At 42.7% G+C, this 20,883-nt stretch overlaps 2 protein-coding genes across 3 annotated transcripts; both read left to right on the top strand.

The window, feature by feature from the left end:
* Nucleotides 1-1,567: 1,567 nt before the first annotated feature.
* On the top strand, nucleotides 1,568-7,805 carry LOC112184714. The gene is made up of 4 exons (XM_024322950.1): nucleotides 1,568-1,772; nucleotides 3,235-6,428; nucleotides 6,591-6,947; nucleotides 7,320-7,805. The coding sequence occupies exons 1-4, from the start codon at nucleotides 1,568-1,570 to the stop codon at nucleotides 7,803-7,805; spliced, it is 4,242 nt and encodes a 1,413-aa protein (XP_024178718.1).
* Nucleotides 7,806-16,921: 9,116 nt separating this feature from the next.
* LOC112183442 (protein phosphatase 2C 16) lies at nucleotides 16,922-20,435 on the top strand. Of its 2 annotated transcripts, XM_024321821.2 has the most exons (5): nucleotides 16,922-17,061; nucleotides 17,164-18,677; nucleotides 19,081-19,440; nucleotides 19,551-19,656; nucleotides 19,832-20,435. In XM_024321821.2, the coding sequence occupies exons 2-5, from the start codon at nucleotides 17,820-17,822 to the stop codon at nucleotides 20,164-20,166; spliced, it is 1,659 nt and encodes a 552-aa protein (XP_024177589.1). In that variant the 5' UTR covers nucleotides 16,922-17,061; nucleotides 17,164-17,819; the 3' UTR covers nucleotides 20,167-20,435. The 2 variants fall into 2 exon arrangements, with proteins under 2 accessions (XP_024177589.1, XP_024177588.1); XM_024321820.2 differs by having other exon boundaries at nucleotides 16,925-18,677.
* The last annotated feature ends 448 nt before the right edge of the window (nucleotides 20,436-20,883 follow it).

A 20,883-nucleotide genomic window follows, 5' to 3' on the forward strand; every position in this document is an offset into this window, starting at 1 on the left:
ATTTCATTGAAATTACCTACCATCAACCAAGGGAGAGAGCAGGGGTCAGCAGCTAGGGTTTTGATGAGATTCCACGTTCTAAAACGCTCACTGCGGTGCCAAAACCATATATTCCTGTGAATCTCCAAATTTCTTATGAACCCCGTTGTCCAATTTCGGCAACAATATGATGGGGACTATACGTCTTCAACCTGACCGGCGTTTCTGTCTTCCATAATAAGGCCACCCCACGAGAATCATCTTCACAAGGGTAGCTAATACATCCGGTAAAGCCCAAATAAACCCTAATGGATTCAAGGAGGATTGGTTGTGCAAAAGTCTCTGAAAGGAATATTAAGCTAGGGTTTTTGGCCTGAACCATATTCACCAACGCTCTTTGTGTTTCATGGTTTACAAACCCATGACAATTCCACACCAGGACTTTAATCTGCATCATGATGAGGAATAGAGACCATACGTCGGTGGTTTTGATGGCGGCGTCTAGGGTCTCACCACTTAGCTCTCATTGATGCCTCAACTGAGCTTCAGGCTACTTTCTTTAGTTTTAAGGGACTTCTATTTAATTGCTTATATTGAAGAATTTTTTTTCCCAGATTGAGTTTATTTTAAGTAAAGCCTGGCCCGGCCCAGCCCTTTTGACCCTTGCGGAATGGGCCTTAAGGGCGGGTAAGGGCTTACGTATTGAAGCCCCGGCCCGACCCTAAATTTTGTTGACTTGGTCAAAGCCCAGCCCGGCCCGGCCCTAAGCCCTAAAATTTAGGGTAGGGCTGACCCTAGCCCGATCCGGCCCATGACAAGGCCTAAGATCAACACACTGGTACATTGAATAATTAAAAGTTGTATCTTTTCAACAAGGAACAAACCTTGGTAACAATTGTTCAAAAAAAAAAAACTTATAAACAAACAAGTCTACATCTCTTCATCAATATCTAAAGGTTGCATTAACACCCATTGATCTCTATATAAACATTCTACACCACAGAACTTCAATCAGCAAAAGAAACAAAAAACCTCACTTATAGAATTTTAAGAAAATTTTCACATTTTGTTAAACTTAAAATTCTAGTCTTTGTGGAAGTGATTTTTCTTAAACTCATTGGCAAACTCTTTTTTTTTTTTTTTTTTTTTTTTTGAGAAACTGTCAACTCAATTTTATTAATAATAAACAGAATAAAAATTACAACTGATAGATGTAGAAACTACATCAAAATATAAAATAGTAAGAAAAATACTAGATGCAACAAAGCATCAGAAATAAAACCTACCAAGGGTACGAAAGGATGCAATTAAGCATTTGATGAGGCACCAGACAGAGTCCGGGATATGTAAAACGATACCAATAGTATGGTCGGCCATACTTCCACGCAAAGATATGCGTCGGATGGAGGGTAACCTTCTATCAAGGTGACCGCCGGTAATGTGATCGACCTTGCCTACTCCAAGCAAAAAAATGCGTTGAATAGAGAGCAATCTTCTACCTAAGGAACCAAAGCAGCAGATCCAAAACTCATAACAATTTAAGATCTCTAGAACGTCTTCGGGATCCCAAATGCGAACCCGCACAACAATGGGCTCATACACCATTTGCAAAGCCCTAAGAATGAAGACCCACTCCAAAACCCTTGGGCAGCCCAACAGAGCAAAGGCCCAAATCCACAGCCTGCTATGGGCACCCAAAATCACTCTTGGCACCCATGCCATCCCTGACCTCGGCCTTGATCTCTGCTCCACCGTCCTTCGTCGCAGAAAGGGCATCCCAGCCCCACCAACTCGTAGCTGCCCTCCGCCACCCATACCATCAGCCGGAACACGGATCTGGTCACGTCATTGGATTATGCTTATTTTCCTTTATTTATTTATCTCCGATGGGATTCCCGGATTTATACTATTTATATTTATTTATATTCCTTTTATTTTGAAGATGAGATTATCTTGGCGTGTGGGACACGTCATTGAGAATTCATTTACGAGAATTGTGGAAGTTTTATGGATTTATACGGTTTTCGGATTTTCTGTTGCCATACTTGGGTGACTTATCATTGCTAGCATTGATTTTCCGCCTTTGTGGCGCGGTGATGGGATCACCGTAGCCCTCCGCCTTTGTGGCGCAGGTTACTGTCTATGTGACAGTAATTCTGTAGCCCGGTATCCTATCGCTACACTTAGTGGCGTAAGGGTATATTACGGGAGTTATGGGAGTATTTTAGCCTGGGAGGCTATCACCCAAGCCTGGGAGGCTCACTTGTATGGCTATCGTCTTCCCCTACTCTTTATATTATTTTCGACTAGCGGGGCTAGTCCGATTTATTTTAGCCAGCGGGGCTGGTTCTATTTCGTTGAGTATCGGAGTTTCCACCTTTTCTTTTATTCGATTGTGACTAGCGGGGCTAGTCGGCTTTCATGAGTGGAACTCCTTTTGTTTTACTTTCGTTAATCCTTGCATGCATCGGGATTTGTAAAGAAACAAATGTGGGAAAGTATAAAATACATTTGGTTTTAAATTGTTTATTTTTGTCCACTCACGCTAACGTTTTTACGTACTTTCCCCTGGGCCATTCGGTTTCAAATGCCCAGTTTTCAGTGTTGCTGCTCGGCGTCCTGAAGTGAGCCATAGTGACCGCATCCGCTTCCGTCATCATAATTTGTAGGTTATTTATTTAGCCTACTGTACTCTGTGTTAAACTTATATTCCTAGAATGCTCTGATTACTAAGGGATATGTGACCCAAACTTGTACGAATTATATTTGAGGTCTATGACCTAACTTTGGTGATTGTAGTAACTTATACCCTTTGGAGATTATGTTTGATGCTGTTAGTTTTTGAGATGGGATTGGTAGAATTTGGGAGCAGGGTGACTCCAGGAGTTGTGGCTGAATTTTTAGAAGTGAATTTTGTTTTCCGCAGGATTTTGGGTTATCCATTTTTAAGGGAGGTTATGCCGAAATTTTTGGTAAATCTCCTTTAAAGGTGGGTCCCGCAGGACCACTTTGGATTCCAGGGTGGAATTCTGGGTGGGTCCTGTCAGTTGGTATCAGAGCATTAGGTTTCTAGATTCTGTAGACTTCCTTACTTCCTTGCTACTTTATATGCTTAATGACGCCTGGTACCTCCCGAGTGATGGCCCGACCGCGGCGGATCCTCATCGTGTGCTCTTCGGTATTAGTGTGTTATTATGCATGTAAAGTAGATACCTTGTTGTACTGATCTTTGAACTTCTTATTACTTTTCTTCAGGCACTATGGCTCGAAATCGCCGAACACGTAGGGAAACTCCTCCTGTTGAGGATGATGAGCAGATACCTAGGAGGTTTGCGGATACTTTTGGGCAGTTCTTTCGGCAGATTGCTGCAGCGCTCCCCGGGTCACGTACCGACTATACTGTGGAGCGTGCTAGGAGGCATGGAGCCCAAATTTTTTCTTCTGCCGCCTCACCTGTAGAGGCTCAGCGGTGGATCGACAGGATGGAGAGAGTTTTCTCCCAGATGGACCTTCCAGAGGACAGGAAAGTGACTTTGGCAGTACAGTTCCTAGAGGATACCGCCTGGCATTGGTGGACTGGTGTTGTCAATGACCCGGCAAATGTTGGGCCGATGACATGGGATGTGTTCAAGACTCATTTCTATGGACGGTACTTTAGTGATGCCCACCTTAATCGGATTCAGGACCAGTTCTTGGGCTTGGTGAAGAGAGATGATCAGTCAGTGTTGGAGTTTGAGCAGGAGTTTCTCTCCTTGGCCCACCATGTGCCGGATTTGGTTCGCACTGAGCAAAACAAGATTCGTAGATTTGTTTTTGGACTTGGAGGAAAGTTTAAGGATAAGATGTTAGGCACACCGTACCGGAGTTTTGCGGAGGCAGTATCTTATGCCATGGACATTGAGTCGGACTCACCTGCTGGATTTCACCCTAGGGATCCTGGTGGCCCTAGCCAGGGTCCATCTAAGAGGGCTACTTCTACATCCGGTTCTGGTTCTTCAGTTAGTAGTGGGAAGAGCAGTGGTTCCAGTTCGAGATCCCGTAATAGATCCAGGGGACGTTTTGGCAGGAGATTCTTTCGGGGTCAGTTTAGTGGACAACAGTCTGGGCAGCTCGAGAGGTCGAAGAGTTATCATGGTGGCTCGAGTGGGGCTTCGTCTAGCCAGTCAGCTCAGTTTGGGCAGTATCAGACAGTGGGATGTTTTATGTGTGGTCAGCAGGACCACTTCAGGAGAGACTGCCCTCTTTGGGCTCAGGGAGCCAGATCTACCCCCACTCAGACTGTTGGTCAGTCCTCTGCTGGCGGATCGACTAGTGGTGCTCGCACCAGCTCGGCAGGCCGAGCTAGTTCTCAGCAGGGCAGGGCTCAGCGAGGTCGTCCCGTGACACATGCTAGACTGCACGCCATGACTCAGCAGGAGGGTCGTGATTCACCGAAGGTCATTGTTGGAACGTTGTTTATCTTTAATCAACCTACTTTAACCTTAATTGATCCGGGTGCAACGCACTCTTTCATGTCAAGTAGATTCGCCTGTTTTGCAAATGTGCCATCATCACTCCTCATTGGTGAGTGGTATGTTTCTCTACCTGCGGGAGGAGCCCTTAGGATAAAGTGGGTTTATAATGGTTGTGGTGTAATGGTTGACGGTTTTTACCTGGAGGCCAACCTAATTCCTCTAGATCTTGTTGAGTTTGATGTAATTCTGGGTATGGATTTTCTGGAGACACATGGTGCCTTAGTTGATTGCTTCCGTAAAGAAGTAGTGTTTCGAAGTTCAGGAAAACCGGAAATCACTTTCCATGGTGAGAGGAACATTCTCTCCTCTTTCCTGATTTCGGCCATTACAGCTGAAAAGCTTTTGAATAAAGGTTGTCAGGCTTACTTGGCTCACATTGTGGATACAAAGAGGGAGGTGTTGAACATTGAAGATATTCATGTGGTCAGGAAGTTTCCGGATGTGTTTCCTGATGAACTACCTGGTTTACCTCCGGAGAGGGAAATAGATTTTACCATTGAGTTGCTCCCTGGTACAGCACCTATATATCAGGCACCTTATAGAATGGCCCCAGCTGAGTTAAAGGAGTTGAAGACCCAGTTACAGGAGTTGTTGGATAAAGGTTTCATCCGGCCAAGTGTGTCCCCTTGGGGTGCTCCAGTGCTTTTTGTTAAGAAGAAGGATGGCACCTTGAGCTTGTGTATTGATTATAGAAAATTGAATAAGGTCACAGTGAAGAACAAGTATCCATTACCACGGATTGACGATTTGTTTGACCAATTGCGGGGTGCCAAAGTATTTTCTAAGATTGATTTGAGGACAGGTTACCACCAGTTACGGATAAGAGAGTCCGATGTACCCAAAACCGCTTTCCGATCACGTTATGGTCATTATGAGTTTGTGGTGATGCCTTTTGGATTAACCAATGCTCCTGCAGCCTTTATGGATCTCATGAATCGAGTATTCCGCCAATACTTGGACCGTTTCGTGATCGTGTTTATTGATGACATCCTGGTTTACTCCAAGAGTGATGAGCTTCATATTAAGCATTTGAGGCTAGTACTTCGGACTTTGAGGGAGGCTAGACTATATGCCAAGTTGAGTAAGTGTGAATTCTGGCTTAACAGCATTGGATTCTTAGGTCATGTGGTGTCAGCTGAAGGTATTAGTGTGGATCCTCAAAAGGTGGATGCGGTTTTGAATTGGGGAAGACCCACCACAGTGACGGAGATTCGTAGTTTCTTGGGTTTAGCCGGTTATTATCGGCGGTTCGTGCAGGATTTCTCAAGACTTGCAGCCCCCCTCACCAAATTGACCAGGAAGGGTGCTAAATTTGTTTGGTCAGAGGAGTGTGAGCAGAGTTTCCAAGAACTCAAAGGACGGTTAACTCGTGCCCCAGTTTTAGCATTGCCTGATGATAGCGGGGAGTATGTGATTTACAGTGATGCCTCAAGACAAGGTTTAGGTTGTGTGTTGATGCAGCATGGGAATGTGATTGCTTACGCATCTAGACAGTTGAAACCGCACGAAATGAACTACCCGACTCATGACCTTGAACTTGCTGCTGTGGTTTTAGCACTTAAGCTATGGAGACACTACCTTTATGGAGCACGATGCCAGATTTTTACGGATCACAAAAGTCTCCAGTATTTGCTTAACCAAAGGGACTTAAATTTGAGGCAAAGGAGGTGGTTAGAGTTGATTAAGGACTATGATTGCACTATCGAGTACCATCCAGGAAGGGCGAATGTGGTAGCTGATGCACTTAGCCGAAAGCCCTCTAGCTCCTTAGCCCAATTGAAGACAGTTCGAGTCCCTTTACTTTATGAACTGCGCTCTACAGGAGTTAATTTGGCGATTGAAGAAGGGTCTGGAGCATTGTTAGCTAGCTTCCATGTGAGGCCAAATCTCATTGATAAGGTGCGGGAGGCACAAGATGAAGATGAATATTTAAGACAAGTAAGAGAAGCAGTGAGTGATGGCACTAGAACGGACTTTATTCTTCGAAGAGATGGAGCCTTGATGTTTGAGAATAGAATATGTGTGCCTAATCTTCCGGATATTAAACGAGAAATTTTGGATGAGGCTCATAGTTCTGCTTACGCTATGCATCCCGGCGGGACAAAAATGTATCGAACTTTAAAACCATATTATTGGTGGCGAAATATGAAAAGGGAAATTGCAAAGTATGTGAGTAGGTGCTTGATATGCCAACAGGTAAAAGCAGAAAGACAGAAACCTTCAGGATTACTACAGCCGTTGCCTATTCCGGAGTGGAAGTGGGAGCACATTACCATGGATTTTGTTTCAGGTCTTCCACGAACTCGGAATGGTCATGATAGTATTTGGGTGATTGTGGATCGACTCACCAAGTCTGCTCATTTCTTACCTGTTAACAAGACTTACGGGATGGACAAGTTAGTGGAGCTTTTTATGAATGAAATAATAAGGCTGCATGGGTCACCTGTTTCTATTGTCTCTGACCGAGATCCTCGCTTCACTTCCAAATTTTGGAAGAGTCTGCATGAGGCTTTAGGTATTGGATTAAGTTTTAGCACGACATTTCATCCACAGACTGATGGGCAATCTGAGAGAACTATCCAAACTTTGGAAGACATGTTGAGATCCTGTGTTATGCAATTCAAAGGAAGTTGGGATAGCCATCTGGCATTGATTGAGTTTGCTTACAATAATAGCTATCATTCCAGTATTGACATGGCTCCTTACGAAGCTCTTTATGGAAGACAGTGTCGTACCCCCTTATGTTGGAATGAAGTGGGAGAAAGGAAGCTCATAGGTCCAGAGATTGTTCGGATTACTACCGAAAAAGTTACGTTAATCCAAGAGAAACTCAGGACAGCTCAGAGTAGACAAAAGAGTTATGCGGATAACCGCAGGAAAGACTTGGAGTTTCAAAACGGTGATTGGGTATTCTTGAAGTTATCTCCTTCGAAGGGCGTTGTGAGATTTGGTAAGCGTGGAAAGCTCAGTCCTCGGTATATTGGACCTTTCTTGATTAAAGATCGAGTTGGCCCAGTTGCTTACAAATTGATACTACCTCCGAGGTTATCAAAGATTCATGATGTCTTCCACGTTTCCCTACTCCGCAAGTATATTGCAGATCCCTCTCATGTCTTAGAAGAACAGCCCATTCGTTTGAAGGAGGATCTTACTTATGAGGAGAAACCGATCCAGATACTCGACAGAAGAGAGCAGGTCCTTAGAAACAAGACGATACCTTTAGTTAAAGTATTGTGGACTAATCATTTGGTGGAGGAAGCCACTTGGGAACCGGAAGATTTAATGAGACGACAGTACCCCCATCTGTTCTGACAGGTACGTAAATTTCGAGGACGAAATTTTTTTAAGGGGGGGAGATTGTTACATCCCGAACCTAGAAATTTCGATTTACTCTTTATTTGGGATATAATTGTAGGATACTTTCTTTTTAACCGTTATGAATGATTTAGTGGCCCTAAAAGTTGACTTTTTGTTCGGGTCAAAATTTGAGAAAATGTTCTTCACGAAAGTTGTAGGGGACATTAAACCGAGCGCGTGCATATGTGGTTAGTAAAAATCGGACTTCGTATGCGAGAGTTATGGCCGAAATTGTAAGTTACTGTTCATGGTAACTTTTTGATAAAAGTGGAAAGTTACCCGGGTGGGTTTCCATTTCCGGAAACCACCCCAACTCTTTCTCTCTCCTCTCCCCCGATCTCTCTTCCTCCGGTTCGGCCCTTCTCCCTTTTCCATCAATTCCGGCGATTCCGGCCACCATCCGGCGTGTAACCGGTCACCACAGGGGCGCCTCAACCCGCTTGTGATACCAGTGACCTGGGTTTGGGGAGTTTTGACCGGAAAAGCTCGATTTCACTCCGGGAAGGTAAGGTTGCAGTTTTGGGGATTTTGCCGATTTCCGGTCATTCCGGCCACCTCCGGCCACCATATTCACATCGAAGGTTCGGTTTTTTCAGGAGATCATTTTGCCTAAGGTCTTGCTTCTCAATATGCCGTGTAGAGGTGGAATCGATCGAACCCGATTCTAGGGTTCTTGAGCTTTTCTGGAAAATTTTCACCGGTTCGATTCGGCCACGTAGAGGTAAAATTGATCAATGTTGTAGTTGAGAAGTTGATTGGGTTTGTTGAGATGATGTTGTTGCCGGAATTTGGTGGTCATCGGAGAAGGTCGCCGCCGGCGCGTGGTCCCCACGCGCCGCCACTGTAGGTAGCGCGTGGTGGCGCGTAGAGCTGTGTTTTAATTGTCATTTTAATCCCACATACCCCATAATGATTGTAGAATGTAATACTTGAAGTTTGGTGGAAATCGGAGGAATTAGGAATTGAGTTTAAATTGATTAATTAACGATTACGTGGTTTCGATCGCCGGAATTCTTTCGAATTCAATCTAGAATTTATTTATCGATGAATGAATATTGTTGGAGTGTTAAGGGTGGATGTTGTAGAGTGTTGAGGAGTCGGATTTTAGGAAGAGGGATGTTTTGAATTTCCAATTATAAGTATCGTAAAGTTAAAGTTCCGTCCTGTGAATTATATATTTATGATTGTTATTCGTACAGGACGAGAGGAGTCTCCATACGAGGAAAATACCGAGCGACGTCAGGATTGAGCATATATTGTGAGTGGACTTTTATTTTTCAAATAATGATGCATGCATTTATTTAATCGGTTCCGAAGTTATAATTATTTATCAATTTACTTTTCGAGCATATGGTTTTTCGGAAACAGTTTTGGTTAATTGATTTATTTGATGGTTTCATGGCGTGCGGGGTCACGTCATTGGATTATGCTTATTTTCCTTTATTTATTTATCTCCGATGGGATTCCCGGATTTATACTATTTATATTTATTTATATTCCTTTTATTTTGAAGATGAGATTATCTTGGCGTGTGGGACACGTCATTGAGAATTCATTTACGAGAATTGGGGAAGTTTTATGGATTTATACGGTTTTCGGATTTTCTGTTGCCATACTTGGGTGACTTATCATTGCTAGCATTGATTTTCCGCCTTTGTGGCGCGGTGATGGGATCACCGTAGCCCTCCGCCTTTGTGGCGCAGGTTACTGTCTATGTGACAGTAATTCTGTAGCCCGGTATCCTATCGCTACACTTAGTGGCGTAAGGGTATATTACGGGAGTTATGGGAGTATTTTAGCCTGGGAGGCTATCACCCAAGCCTGGGAGGCTCACTTGTATGGCTATCGTCTTCCCCTACTCTTTATATTATTTTCGACTAGTGGGGCTAGTCCGATTTATTTTAGCCAGCGGGGCTGGTTCTATTTCGTTGAGTATCGGAGTTTCCACCTTTTCTTTTATTCGATTGTGACTAGCGGGGCTAGTCGGCTTTCATGAGTGGAACTCCTTTTGTTTTACTTTCGTTAATCCTTGCATGCATCGGGATTTGTAAAGAAACAAATGTGGGAAAGTATAAAATACATTTGGTTTTAAATTGTTTATTTTTGTCCACTCACGCTAACGTTTTTACGTACTTTCCCCTGGGCCCTTCGGTTTCAAATGCCCAGTTTTCAGTGTTGCTGCTCGGCGTCCTGAAGTGAGCCATAGTGACCGCATCCGCTTCCGTCATCATAATTTGTAGGTTATTTATTTAGCCTACTGTACTCTGTGTTAAACTTATATTCCTAGAATGCTCTGATTACTAAGGGATATGTGACCCAAACTTGTACGAATTATATTTGAGGTCTATGACCTAACTTTGGTGATTGTAGTAACTTATACCCTTTGGAGATTATGTTTGATGCTGTTAGTTTTTGAGATGGGATTGGTAGAATTTGGGAGCAGGGTGACTCCAAGAGTTGTGGCTGAATTTTTAGAAGTGAATTTTGTTTTCCGCAGGATTTTGGGTTATCCATTTTTAAGGGAGGTTATGCCGAAATTTTTGGTAAATCTCCCTTAAAGGTGGGTCCCGCAGGACCACTTTGGATTCCAGGGTGGAATTCGGGGTGGGTCCTGTCAGATCTCGCCCAGACCGATCCCACCCTCGTCACCTCGCCGCCAAACACCTTCACCGGCGCCGCCCTCAGTGGCGCAGATCTTGGTTCGACCCGGGACTGTGTAATTGCTCTGCCACACTCAGTCCCTTCTCAGATCGGAGGGGCTCTGACTAGCCGAGCCTGACTCCGACAAACCCCGTGTCAGCAGCTCCCCACCACCATCACCACGATGGTCTAACTCGAGTTCCTCGCCCAACCACCTCGTCGCCATCCCTAAACCCGATTTCAGTTGAGCCCGACTTGGTCGGAATCTCGATGCCGTCCCAAACCAGAATGGGAACGCAACCTCTTACCCACTCTGACGAAAAGCACTACAGGCAGACCGGATCTGGGAAAGCACCACATCCATGGCTTCTTCCCATTGACACGACACACGATCAGAACGAATCTGAACAGAAGAACTTAGCACAGGCAGAGATGCGAACCACGACCCGATACAGGGAACGATGGGAGCCGTGCGCACAAAAACCGACACCGAGGACGACATCGGAACAGTACTCCATTGATGATAGAGAAAGGTACAGAGAGGCCGGAGGGGGCACTCTCCTAACCCTAGCAGAGCGCTAGGTATTTTCATCAAAATATTGGCAAACTCTTTCTTGAGTGGGGACAAATATTACTTTAAGAAAAACTTATTTATGTGCCTCAAACTTGTAATTTATGAACTTTCAAAAAAAAAAATCTTTTAATTTATGACTATTATTAAGTTTTTGTTGAAGGAAAACCTAATTTGTGTTTAGCCCAAACTCTAGGTTACTTGACCTAGTGGTAATAGGATTTAATTAGAAGGATCTAGAATCCTAATCAATGTAGAATTACTTTCCTTGTATGATTGAGATTCTATGCATTGTAATCCTCTATATAAAGAGGCCCCTATTATCAATGAGAAAACACAGCAAATTCCTCTCAAATTCAGTTTCTCTACAACACGTTATCAGCACGAGCCCTAACCCTGAAACCCTAAATTCGTAGCCTTCAAATCCCAGAAACCACCGTCGCCCACCTTGAAGATCCCAACTCCAGGAGTCCAGAACCGGCCGGAAAACCACCGAACCGGCCACCGGAAAAAGCAAAGGTTCCCCTGCCCGGTTCAAAGCTTTTCTCACCACCTCCTGCAGCCATACTCGATCACATGCAGCGTCTCCACCCCAGAAACCCGGAACCTGAAATTTCATCACCAGAACCGGCCAAAATTTGACTGAACCGGCCACCGGAATCCTCCTAACCTGAACCAGCAGAAGAAGAAAAAAAAAAAGGAGGACCTGTGCAGCCCACCTGCTGCAGGCCCAAACCCACAGATTGAGCCCACGTGCAGCAGGCCCCAACCTAAGCTGCCAAGCCGCCAACACAAGCCGCCAAGCCTTCTGCCACGTCAGCACCCGGTCAACACTTTCCGGCATCTTTCCAGTGACTTTTTCCGGTCAGCTACAGTAACTTCCGGCCGCTACAGTGCTTTCCGGCGACGCCTTTTCCGACCATCTTTTAAGGTAATTTTTTCTAAAAGTTCCCGTTTTTGAAGTTCTTTTTCAATTTCTTCTTCTTTTCTCGGGGACTTCCAAAATCCCTTCTTCTACCCCCCTTTCTTCTACCCCCCATGCTAATTCGTCTACGACCTACCGCCACTCAATGTACCTATGCGTTACAGCTAGTGACTGGGTACACGTATTTTGTACTTACGCACATTTGAGTGAGCCATTTATGTGCCACTTGCGCTGCCATAGCGCTCTATGATGGATCCTTACAGACGAATGGGCAACTACATTGGATTTGCGCTTCCAACAATCGTCCGCCACTTAAATGCCCTTGCTAGGCGATCTCCTTACCGCTAGATTTGCGGATGTCACTTTGATGAGACAGTCTTCCCGTCGTTAGGGGGAGATAAGAACATGAATGTTCAACAGGAACGACAGGAATTGTCGTGGTCTGTCCCCACTATGTCTCATCTTGATCCCTATTAAAGTGACGAGATCACACAAATATGCTGCAAACATGCCTGCAAGGAAGGACGTCCCTACGAGATGACGTAAGCGCCACCCTACACGGAGGTAGGCATGGTGCCAATGCCAAAGAGAGTGGCACTCTGGCATTACAGGTCATGGCCCCAGCTAGGATGCGTGGGAGGCCCGTGGGTTCGAAGGATACTTTGGCACATTCCAATCATTTAATCATCATGACTCAAAATCCGTCTCATGAGTATCTTCCGGGTTATGGTTATCGTTGGGGGACGCCTCAACGTCAAACCCTATTCTTGAGAATATAGAGCTCTATGAAACTTACACTAGTGTACATGAGACGTGGGATAGAAACTCCATCATAATTGATGATGTAGTTACGCATTTTGTTGCGCATGAGTTTGCTGAGTTCGATGATATCGAACCACGCTCCGTTGATGAATGAATGAATGCCAACGTAGAGAGTTTTTGGCCTAAATGGAAAGATGCGATCCAGGTTAAGATGGATTCTCTAACGAAGAGGAAGGTTTTCGAGCTAGAGATGCCAACACCTCCTAACATAAAACATGTTGACTAATGGGTCTTCGTTAGAAAGCGTGATGAGAAAAAGAGATGGTAATCTCGCCTTATGGCGCAAGGCTTCTCACAAAACGCCCTGGAATCGACTACGTTGAGACATATTCTCTCGTAATGGATGTCATTGCACTCCACTACCCTGTCAGTTTGGTAGTTTCCGAATAACTGAACATGTAGCTTACAAATATGGTCACTACGTATCTCTATAGGGATCTAGATACGGAACATACATGAAGGTTCATGGCGAACTTCATTTACCCAAGTCAAGAGGTTCTAGACCATGGAGCGCGTTTACAAAGAGGTTGAAACGCTCACTAAAGTGACTACTTGATTGGGAAGGGATATGCCCACGCGTTTATATAACAAGTTTCGGATCCTATTGCGGTTCATGTTGGACATGATCTTCATTAGAAGCCCTTAAAGAGTTAGGGGAAACCGCTGAACACTTGAAATCCAAGTTTGAGATGAAGGGTTTTGGGAGAACACGATTATGTCTCGGTTTGGAACTTGAGCATCGTGTCGATAGATGCTTAGGCATTTTGACAAGGTCAAGCCTCCAAGCACCCCCATGATCGTCTGTAGTCTTGATCCTGAAAATGATCCTCTTCGTTCGAAGGATGATGACGAAGATGCGCTAGGGGTAGAAATGCCCTAGTTAAGTACAATAGGCGCATTATTGTACTTAGCTCAATGCACAAGACCGGACATCTCATTTACCATGAACTTGTTAGCTAGATATAGCTCTGCGCCAACGCGACGCCATTGGATTGGTGTAAAAGATATCTTTCGATATTTGAGATGTACGATTGATATGGGCTTGTTCTATCCCTACAAAGAGATGATGGATTCGGACCCATCACACATCAGGTACCCCGCCAACGCTGGCCTGCGTTCTCTATCCCCATCCCAAAACGACATGTGTTTTGGAAGGTTTTGCTGATATTGGGTATCTCTCTGACCCACACAAAGGTGGCTCCCAAACTGGTTAAGTGTTCACCATGGGAAAAGACCGTGATATCTTGGAGGTCTACAGAACAGACCGTAGTCGCTATATCTTCGAACAATGCATAGATCATTGCTCATCACGAAGTGGTTCGTGAATGTATATGGATTGGATCCATAATTACGCATGTTCGGACAATTGTGGTTTGAAGTCTACCACATATGAGCCTACGAGCATTTAGGATAATGCTACTTGTTTTGAACAAATGAGGCAAGGCTACATCAAAAGCGACAACACCAAGCATAATCAGCAACAACAGACACTCCTCGAGATCAAAGTGAACTAGGTTCGATCTGAGGACAGTGAGGCAGACTTGTTTACTAAGTCATTGCCCAATACCACGTTCGAGAAACATGTGGCAAGAATTGACTTGCGGAAATTATCTGAACTCCCATGATCGTAGTCATCAGGGGGAGGTGCAGACATCAGGGGGAGATGTCTACATGTTCGTCTCGAATCGTGAAGGGTGTGTTGTGCTCTTTTTCCCCTTCGACCGAGGTTATTTTTGTCCCACTGGGTTTTTGTTACTCGACAAGGTTTTTAATAAGGCAACGAGAGAAGCACCGCGTTTGGGCAACACAAGGGGGAGTGTTGAAGGAAAACCTAATTTGTGTTTAGCCCAAACTCTAGGTTACTTGACCTAGTGGTAATAAGATTTAATTAGAAGAATCTAGAATCCTAATCAATGTAGATTACTTTCCTTGTATGATTAAGATTCTATGCATTGTAATCCTCTATATAAAGAGGCCCCTATTATCAATGAGAAAACACAGCAAATTCCTCTCAAATTCAGTTTCTCTACAACAGTTTTAACCAAATTCTAATAAAAAGTGCCTTTTTTTTTAATATAAATATGAAATATGCAGAGACAAAACCGGACAAAACCATATGTGCACCACCAATACACCGTGTTAAACATATCAAGTGGATGTTAAGAATCTTATTGAGTTGAATACCAGCCATAGAGGAATATTTGTGTTTTCAAGCCACATATAATTGTGCTTTCGTAACGTCAAACAGTTGATGTACTTAATATGGAACTGAAGTTATATATCTCTCCCTAACTTATGACATCGGTTACTTCAAAGGCTGTAGGTTGAAATTGTACGTCCACCAAGCAAATCAGAATCGTTCCCACTCTAGCCCTTCAAATTTGAATAAACTCTAGGAACAATGTTAAACTTAGAGAGAGTCTCTGATGAAGACTTTGAAATGAGATTTCCATAAGACATTTTAAATTAATAGTTGGATGAGTTGTCCAAATTTTAGTTAAAATATTACTTATTCACAAAACATGTCATTCAATCGTTGATTCAAAAGTTCTCTCGCTACTTTAAAAGTTCTTATTTAAGTCTCATCCTATAAACCTATGTTATTGACATTTGTTATTTTGTTTTATTGAACTGAGTGAATTAGTTCACCTGCAGTCCAGATACTATCATGGATAGGCCCATACAGATAATCCAAGAATGTTCCCTCATCCATCCATGCCCTGCATTGCACCTCAAGAGAGAAGTCGAAATGAGTGCAATTTCTCCACTCTACTTAGCTGGCTAGTTTCACTTTCACCAAAATCAACCAAAATGATGAACATACATTATTTAGTTGAATCTTGGTTAGGGAATCCAGACCACCCAATTTAAGCGCAACAAAAGGAGTCGATCAAATCCAATACATAATAGTTGCAAAGTAAAGTTGAAACACTAACACAACAATTTAATACTAATCCACTAGAATTGATCAAATTTGTTTTGGGAAATGGGGGCATGTTGCCTGTCTGGCCTTCTCCTCTATTATTATACGTCTACCTTATTTGGCCTTCTTCAGTTTCAAAACTCTAGAGCACGGTAGATTTTTTGATATTGATGAAAGTCCAAAAACTGAAAACTAATACAATTGCATATAAACACAAACACATATATTGCACTCACATACACAGATGCATATATAATTATAGAGAAACAATTATGCACATCTTTAGAACAAGATGTATACCTGCTGGAACTGATGAAGTCATCTCAAATACAGATCTTCTGTACTTCTCTTTGTTTGCTATCTATCTATGGGGCAAGAACTGAATAGCACGTATAAAAGAGGGTACAGGGACCTAGTATTTATAGTGAAAACATCCTAATACAATGCCCTCCCATAAAGGATAATTGTAATCACAATAATGTCTGTAATCACTATGATATATTTACTCCGACATCTTAGTGCTTGATTCAAGCTATTTAGGTTTCCCAATATATTCATTTGATTCATATAATAAATATATTTAACAGGGAATATGAATTACTTAATATCTCTAATTACTTTCTCTATTGATAACAGTAATTGTTGTGCTAAATATAAGCTTGTAATTGTTCAAATTCAACTTACAATTGAAACTCTGGAAATTATAATACTCCCTCTTGAAACTCATAAATGTTTTATAGTGGTCTGAAGCATCAAAATGTTTATAACTCGATATAGTTCTTAGCTAGTTAGCTCATTGGATATGGCAAATAATCGCAAAGAAATGGAATCTAACAAGTTCTAGAATTTCAGTACTCAATGCTCGATAAGAAAGTTGAAAACCCAAAACAATAATGAGACGGATAAGTAGTAACCGACAAAGCAGTAAGGAGCAGCGGTCGCTATGGAGGCCACTGTGCATTAAGTGGAGGTAGACAGACATGACAATGACATGATAGGCCGTCCCAGGTGTCCTCGTCACCTCGTCAGGCCCAGGGGACACGTGTCCCTCCTGTCTCACGAAAAGTCCATGGCCGGGTAGTTGTCTTCGTGTCAGCACTGTCTCATCAGCTCACCATTTTCTGTCGCCACACAGCAGGTGACGTCACCACAGTACGTGTACGTGTATACGTGTCCCCCAACGAGGTCCGCAATGGCCAATGGGTAGAAGGCATTGAGGTTTCCCACACACACAGAATCTCTCTCTCCTCTCTCTGTTTGCCCCAAAACAACCGAAGAAAACAGCTCTAGGGAAGGAGGAGAGGGCTTCACTGACCACTAACGAACTCAGGTTAGTCTTTGTTCCTGGAAAGATTAACCCCCACTAAAGTTTTTCTTAGATTTTGTTTTCAATTTTTTGTGTTGGGGAATGATAAAGATCATGTTTTTATAGCATACCCAGATGATGATTTGTCTTTGAGATGGTCCATTTGTGATGATTGATGTTGATTTGGGGTTGACTGTGTTTCTTGGGAGAAGGAGAAGAAATGTAACAGAGACCCTTTTTAAGATTAGAGTGAGACCGGGTTTGGGTTGCCTTTAGATCCAGGAAACCCAAGTTTTATGTGAAAAAAGCGGGGGGTTTTCTTGTGATTCATTAGGGTTGCTTTTCTTTCTTTCCTAGCTTCTTTCTCATGAACCCTCTGCTTTCTCATCTTGGGTTTATAAATAGAGTTTGGATTGCAATCATTTTCATATGCTTAGGTGTATATTTGAGGGTTGGTGGTGACGATAGGATTTCGGTCTCATGTGGCTGAGTCTTTGCCAGAAAGAGAAGTGTTCGCTAAGCGGAACCTGTCAAGTCTTGAAATTTGGGAGGTTAGATTCGTTGTTGCTGGTCAGATCTTGATAAAACCCTTATCGTTGTGCTCATGTTAAGCACGCGCCCATTTTTGTTTGGTCATAGTGGTGTAGAACTGTGTTTATGTCACTTTAATTGTGAGAAAATTAGTGGATCAGTGATATAATCTGGAAAGAGAGGGTTGTTGTCTAAACTTACAAAGAATCGTTAATTTACCGAGGGGGGTTTGGAGTGATTGTCGAAATTGTATGAAGACAAGGAAATTAATGGAGGACATGTCTCCGGCAGTTGCAGTGACACTTAGTTTAGGTAATACTGTGTGTGATAATTCCGCAATTGCAACCAATGTGGAGTTCGCATGGCTAAAGCTAGTAACAGACCCAGCAAATCTTTCATCGGATACCACTAAGGTGGTGCCTTTGGAGTTGATTTCAAATGGAAGTGGCAATGATACTAGGAATGAAATTAGTGTGGTAACCGTGCCATCACAAGACGATAACAGTGGGGGAGCTGATTTGTTGAAGTTGCTGCCAAAGAATGGACACAGTTTGGTTATTAATGATTCTTTGGTTAAAGAAAGTGAGGAAGAAATCTTATCCTTTAGATATGATACTAATGGAATTGTTAGTGAGCAGTTGCTAACGTTAGAGTTGGGGTCTGAGATAAGCTTGACAGATGTTGTGGAGATGGGAAATACTGGCAAGGGTCAGATTGTTGCAAAAGCTATTGTCTTGGTCGAATCTACTATAGGGCAAGTGCCTTCTGGTGAAGTCATTGTGGCAGCAGTAACTCCAGTTTCTGAGTTACCTGGTAAAACTGAATTAGCAGCCTCTACAGCAGTGGATTTGCAGTCAAACGGGGAGAAGAATGTTAGTAAAGCAGCCATCCGAAGTGTTTTTGAGCTGGACTGTATTCCTCTTTGGGGTTCCGTTTCAATCTGTGGAAGAAGACCAGAAATGGAAGATGCAATTGCTGCTGTGCCTCGGTTCATTAATATTCCAATTAAAATGCTTATTGGCAATCATGTGTACAATGGAATGAGCCCAAGTTTGACCCACCTAACCAGTCATTTTTTTGGTATTTATGATGGGCATGGAGGATCTCAGGTATGTACCTTCTTCCATACATTTATTTTGTTCATTGAAGTTTAAAGTATATTCTCCTGCAACTGGATGTATTTCAGTAAATCTTTTAGGCTTAGTATGTTTTCTGTATTTGTATGGTTCAATGATTTCAAAATGAATCCCAGGGTAGTGGAAAGGGATACTGGTAACTAATTGAAGCATAAGCTATACTAAACAAATTTTTTGATGGCAGTACATGCTTCTTTTCCTTAAATTGCTTTGGTTTTTTTTTTTCCAACCCCATTATATAGATTAGGAAATTAGGAAATGACTATTTTCTTTCATGTCGATAATGGAGTACAAATATTTGGATTGAAATGTCCCTCAGTGGAACACTGAACGGATTTCAGAATCTGTTAACCTGATTGAAAGGACACTCTTGCAGGTTGCTAACTATTGTTGTGAACGCCTTCATTCAGCTTTGGCTGAAGAGCTTCAAATTATTGAGGATGATTTGACTGATGGAATAATGGGAGAAACTCAGCAGGTGAAGTGGGAGAAAGCATTCACTAATTGCTTCCAGAGTGTAGATGATGAGATAGGAGGAACAGTCAGCAGAGGCATCACCGGAAGTAATGAGGATGCTTCCGGCTCCAGCTTTGAGCCTGTTGCCGCAGAAACTGTGGGGTCTACAGCTGTGGTTGCATTAGTTTGTTCTTCCCATATTATAGTTGCGAACTGTGGTGATTCAAGAGCCGTTCTTTGTCGTGGCAAACAACCAGTACCATTATCAGTAGATCATAAAGTAAGTGTGTTTGTGGAAGGCCTATTACTTGTTAGTTGTTAACAACCTAAATTTTATCTCTTATATAGAAACTGACCCTTTTATCTTGTTACTTTGTTACTTTTTATCAGCCAAACAGAGAAGATGAATACGCAAGAATTGAGGCTTCTGGAGGGAAGGTCATACAGTGGAATGGACATCGTGTATTTGGAGTTCTTGCAATGTCGAGGTCCATTGGTATGTCTATACTCTACCCCGTCATGCAATTGAAAAGAAAAGAGAAGAAATTGTTATCATCTGTTCCTTTATGAGTTGCTTGAAATGTCTGAACAAATGCATGCATATATTGTGAGTAGCATCTCAGATTCGGAACGACTTTTTTTTCTTTTTAACCTTTTTCATTATACTACAGGGGATAGATATTTGAAACCCTGGATAATTCCAGATCCAGAAGTCATGATTGTCCCTAGAGCCAGAGACGATGAATTCCTCATTTTGGCTAGTGATGGATTATGGGATGTCATGACAAACGAGGAAGCATGTGAAGTGGCTCGAAGGCGCATACTGCTGTGGCACAAAAAGAACGGGGTTACTCCTCTGGCGGAAAGAGGCACAGGAGTTGATCCAGCAGCGCAGGAAGCGGCTTCATATCTTTCAACTCTTGCCCTCCAAAAAGGAAGCAGAGACAATATCTCTGTGATTCTGGTGGACTTGAAAGCTCATAGAAAGTTCAAGTGCAAATCTTGAATGAGGAAGGTTTAGCCACATTGAATGGCCTTGGCTGTTTTCTTATATCAAAGATATATGATTATATAGAGATGGTGGTCTACTGATTTTCCTCGTGGGCTGTGTGTGTGTGTACAATTTTAGAAATCTGTATGTACTGTGTACTGTAGCAACTGTAATGCATTGGCATATTTGCTTTTTGTGTATTTTGCAACATTCTAGATACACAGTATCTGAAGATGTGCATTTTCACCTAGTAATGTAAATTTTATGCATTTTGCATTTTATTATCTGAATTAGCCTACTTTAGTTGTCTATTAATAGACTTACTGTGCGTGGAAATGATTACCACTTCGGTGACAATTGAAAAAAAAGTGTAGATTCTACCAAGATAAAAGAAAACCCACAGTGAACAGAAAATGTAGTGCATGTAGCGATATTCTTGTTAGAAAAAATAATCTAATGGTTTGGTTAGTGCCCTGAATAGCTGCAATTCCAACGAATTCTGTAAAATACATCACCATCTGAATTAGTGTGAGGAAGATATAACACTTCAACAAAGAAAGGTGCATCTTCTAGGCTTCGTTCAAATTAGTGTGAGGAAGATATAATACTCGCAGGTTGGGGATGTAAAAGTAGCAAGGGAATATGGAGTCCAGGCTCATTGTTAGTGTGCTGTTGATGCTCTGGATGCTACGGAAAGCATGAAATGAAGCTAGTTTGAGAGTGCGTTAAGAG

This window comes from Rosa chinensis, chromosome 2, assembly GCF_002994745.2.
Source record: "Rosa chinensis cultivar Old Blush chromosome 2, RchiOBHm-V2, whole genome shotgun sequence".
NCBI lineage: Eukaryota > Viridiplantae > Streptophyta > Magnoliopsida > Rosales > Rosaceae > Rosa > Rosa chinensis.

Bases quoted from the DNA above. Each gene is read 5' to 3' on its own strand.
- LOC112184714 (XM_024322950.1), top strand. From the start codon at position 1,568: ATGGGCTCATACACCATTTGCAAAGCCCTAAGAATGAAGACCCACTCC. The intron at 1,773-3,234 runs GTAGCTGCCCTC...ACTTTTCTTCAG, and splicing joins CATCCCAGCCCCACCAACTC to GCACTATGGCTCGAAATCGC. The intron at 6,429-6,590 runs CAAGTAAGAGAA...ATGCATCCCGGC, and splicing joins ATGAAGATGAATATTTAAGA to GGGACAAAAATGTATCGAAC.
- LOC112183442 (XM_024321821.2), top strand. From the start codon at position 17,820: ATGAAGACAAGGAAATTAATGGAGGACATGTCTCCGGCAGTTGCAGTG. The intron at 18,678-19,080 runs GTATGTACCTTC...ACACTCTTGCAG, and splicing joins ATGGGCATGGAGGATCTCAG to GTTGCTAACTATTGTTGTGA. The intron at 19,657-19,831 runs GTATGTCTATAC...ATTATACTACAG, and splicing joins TGCAATGTCGAGGTCCATTG to GGGATAGATATTTGAAACCC.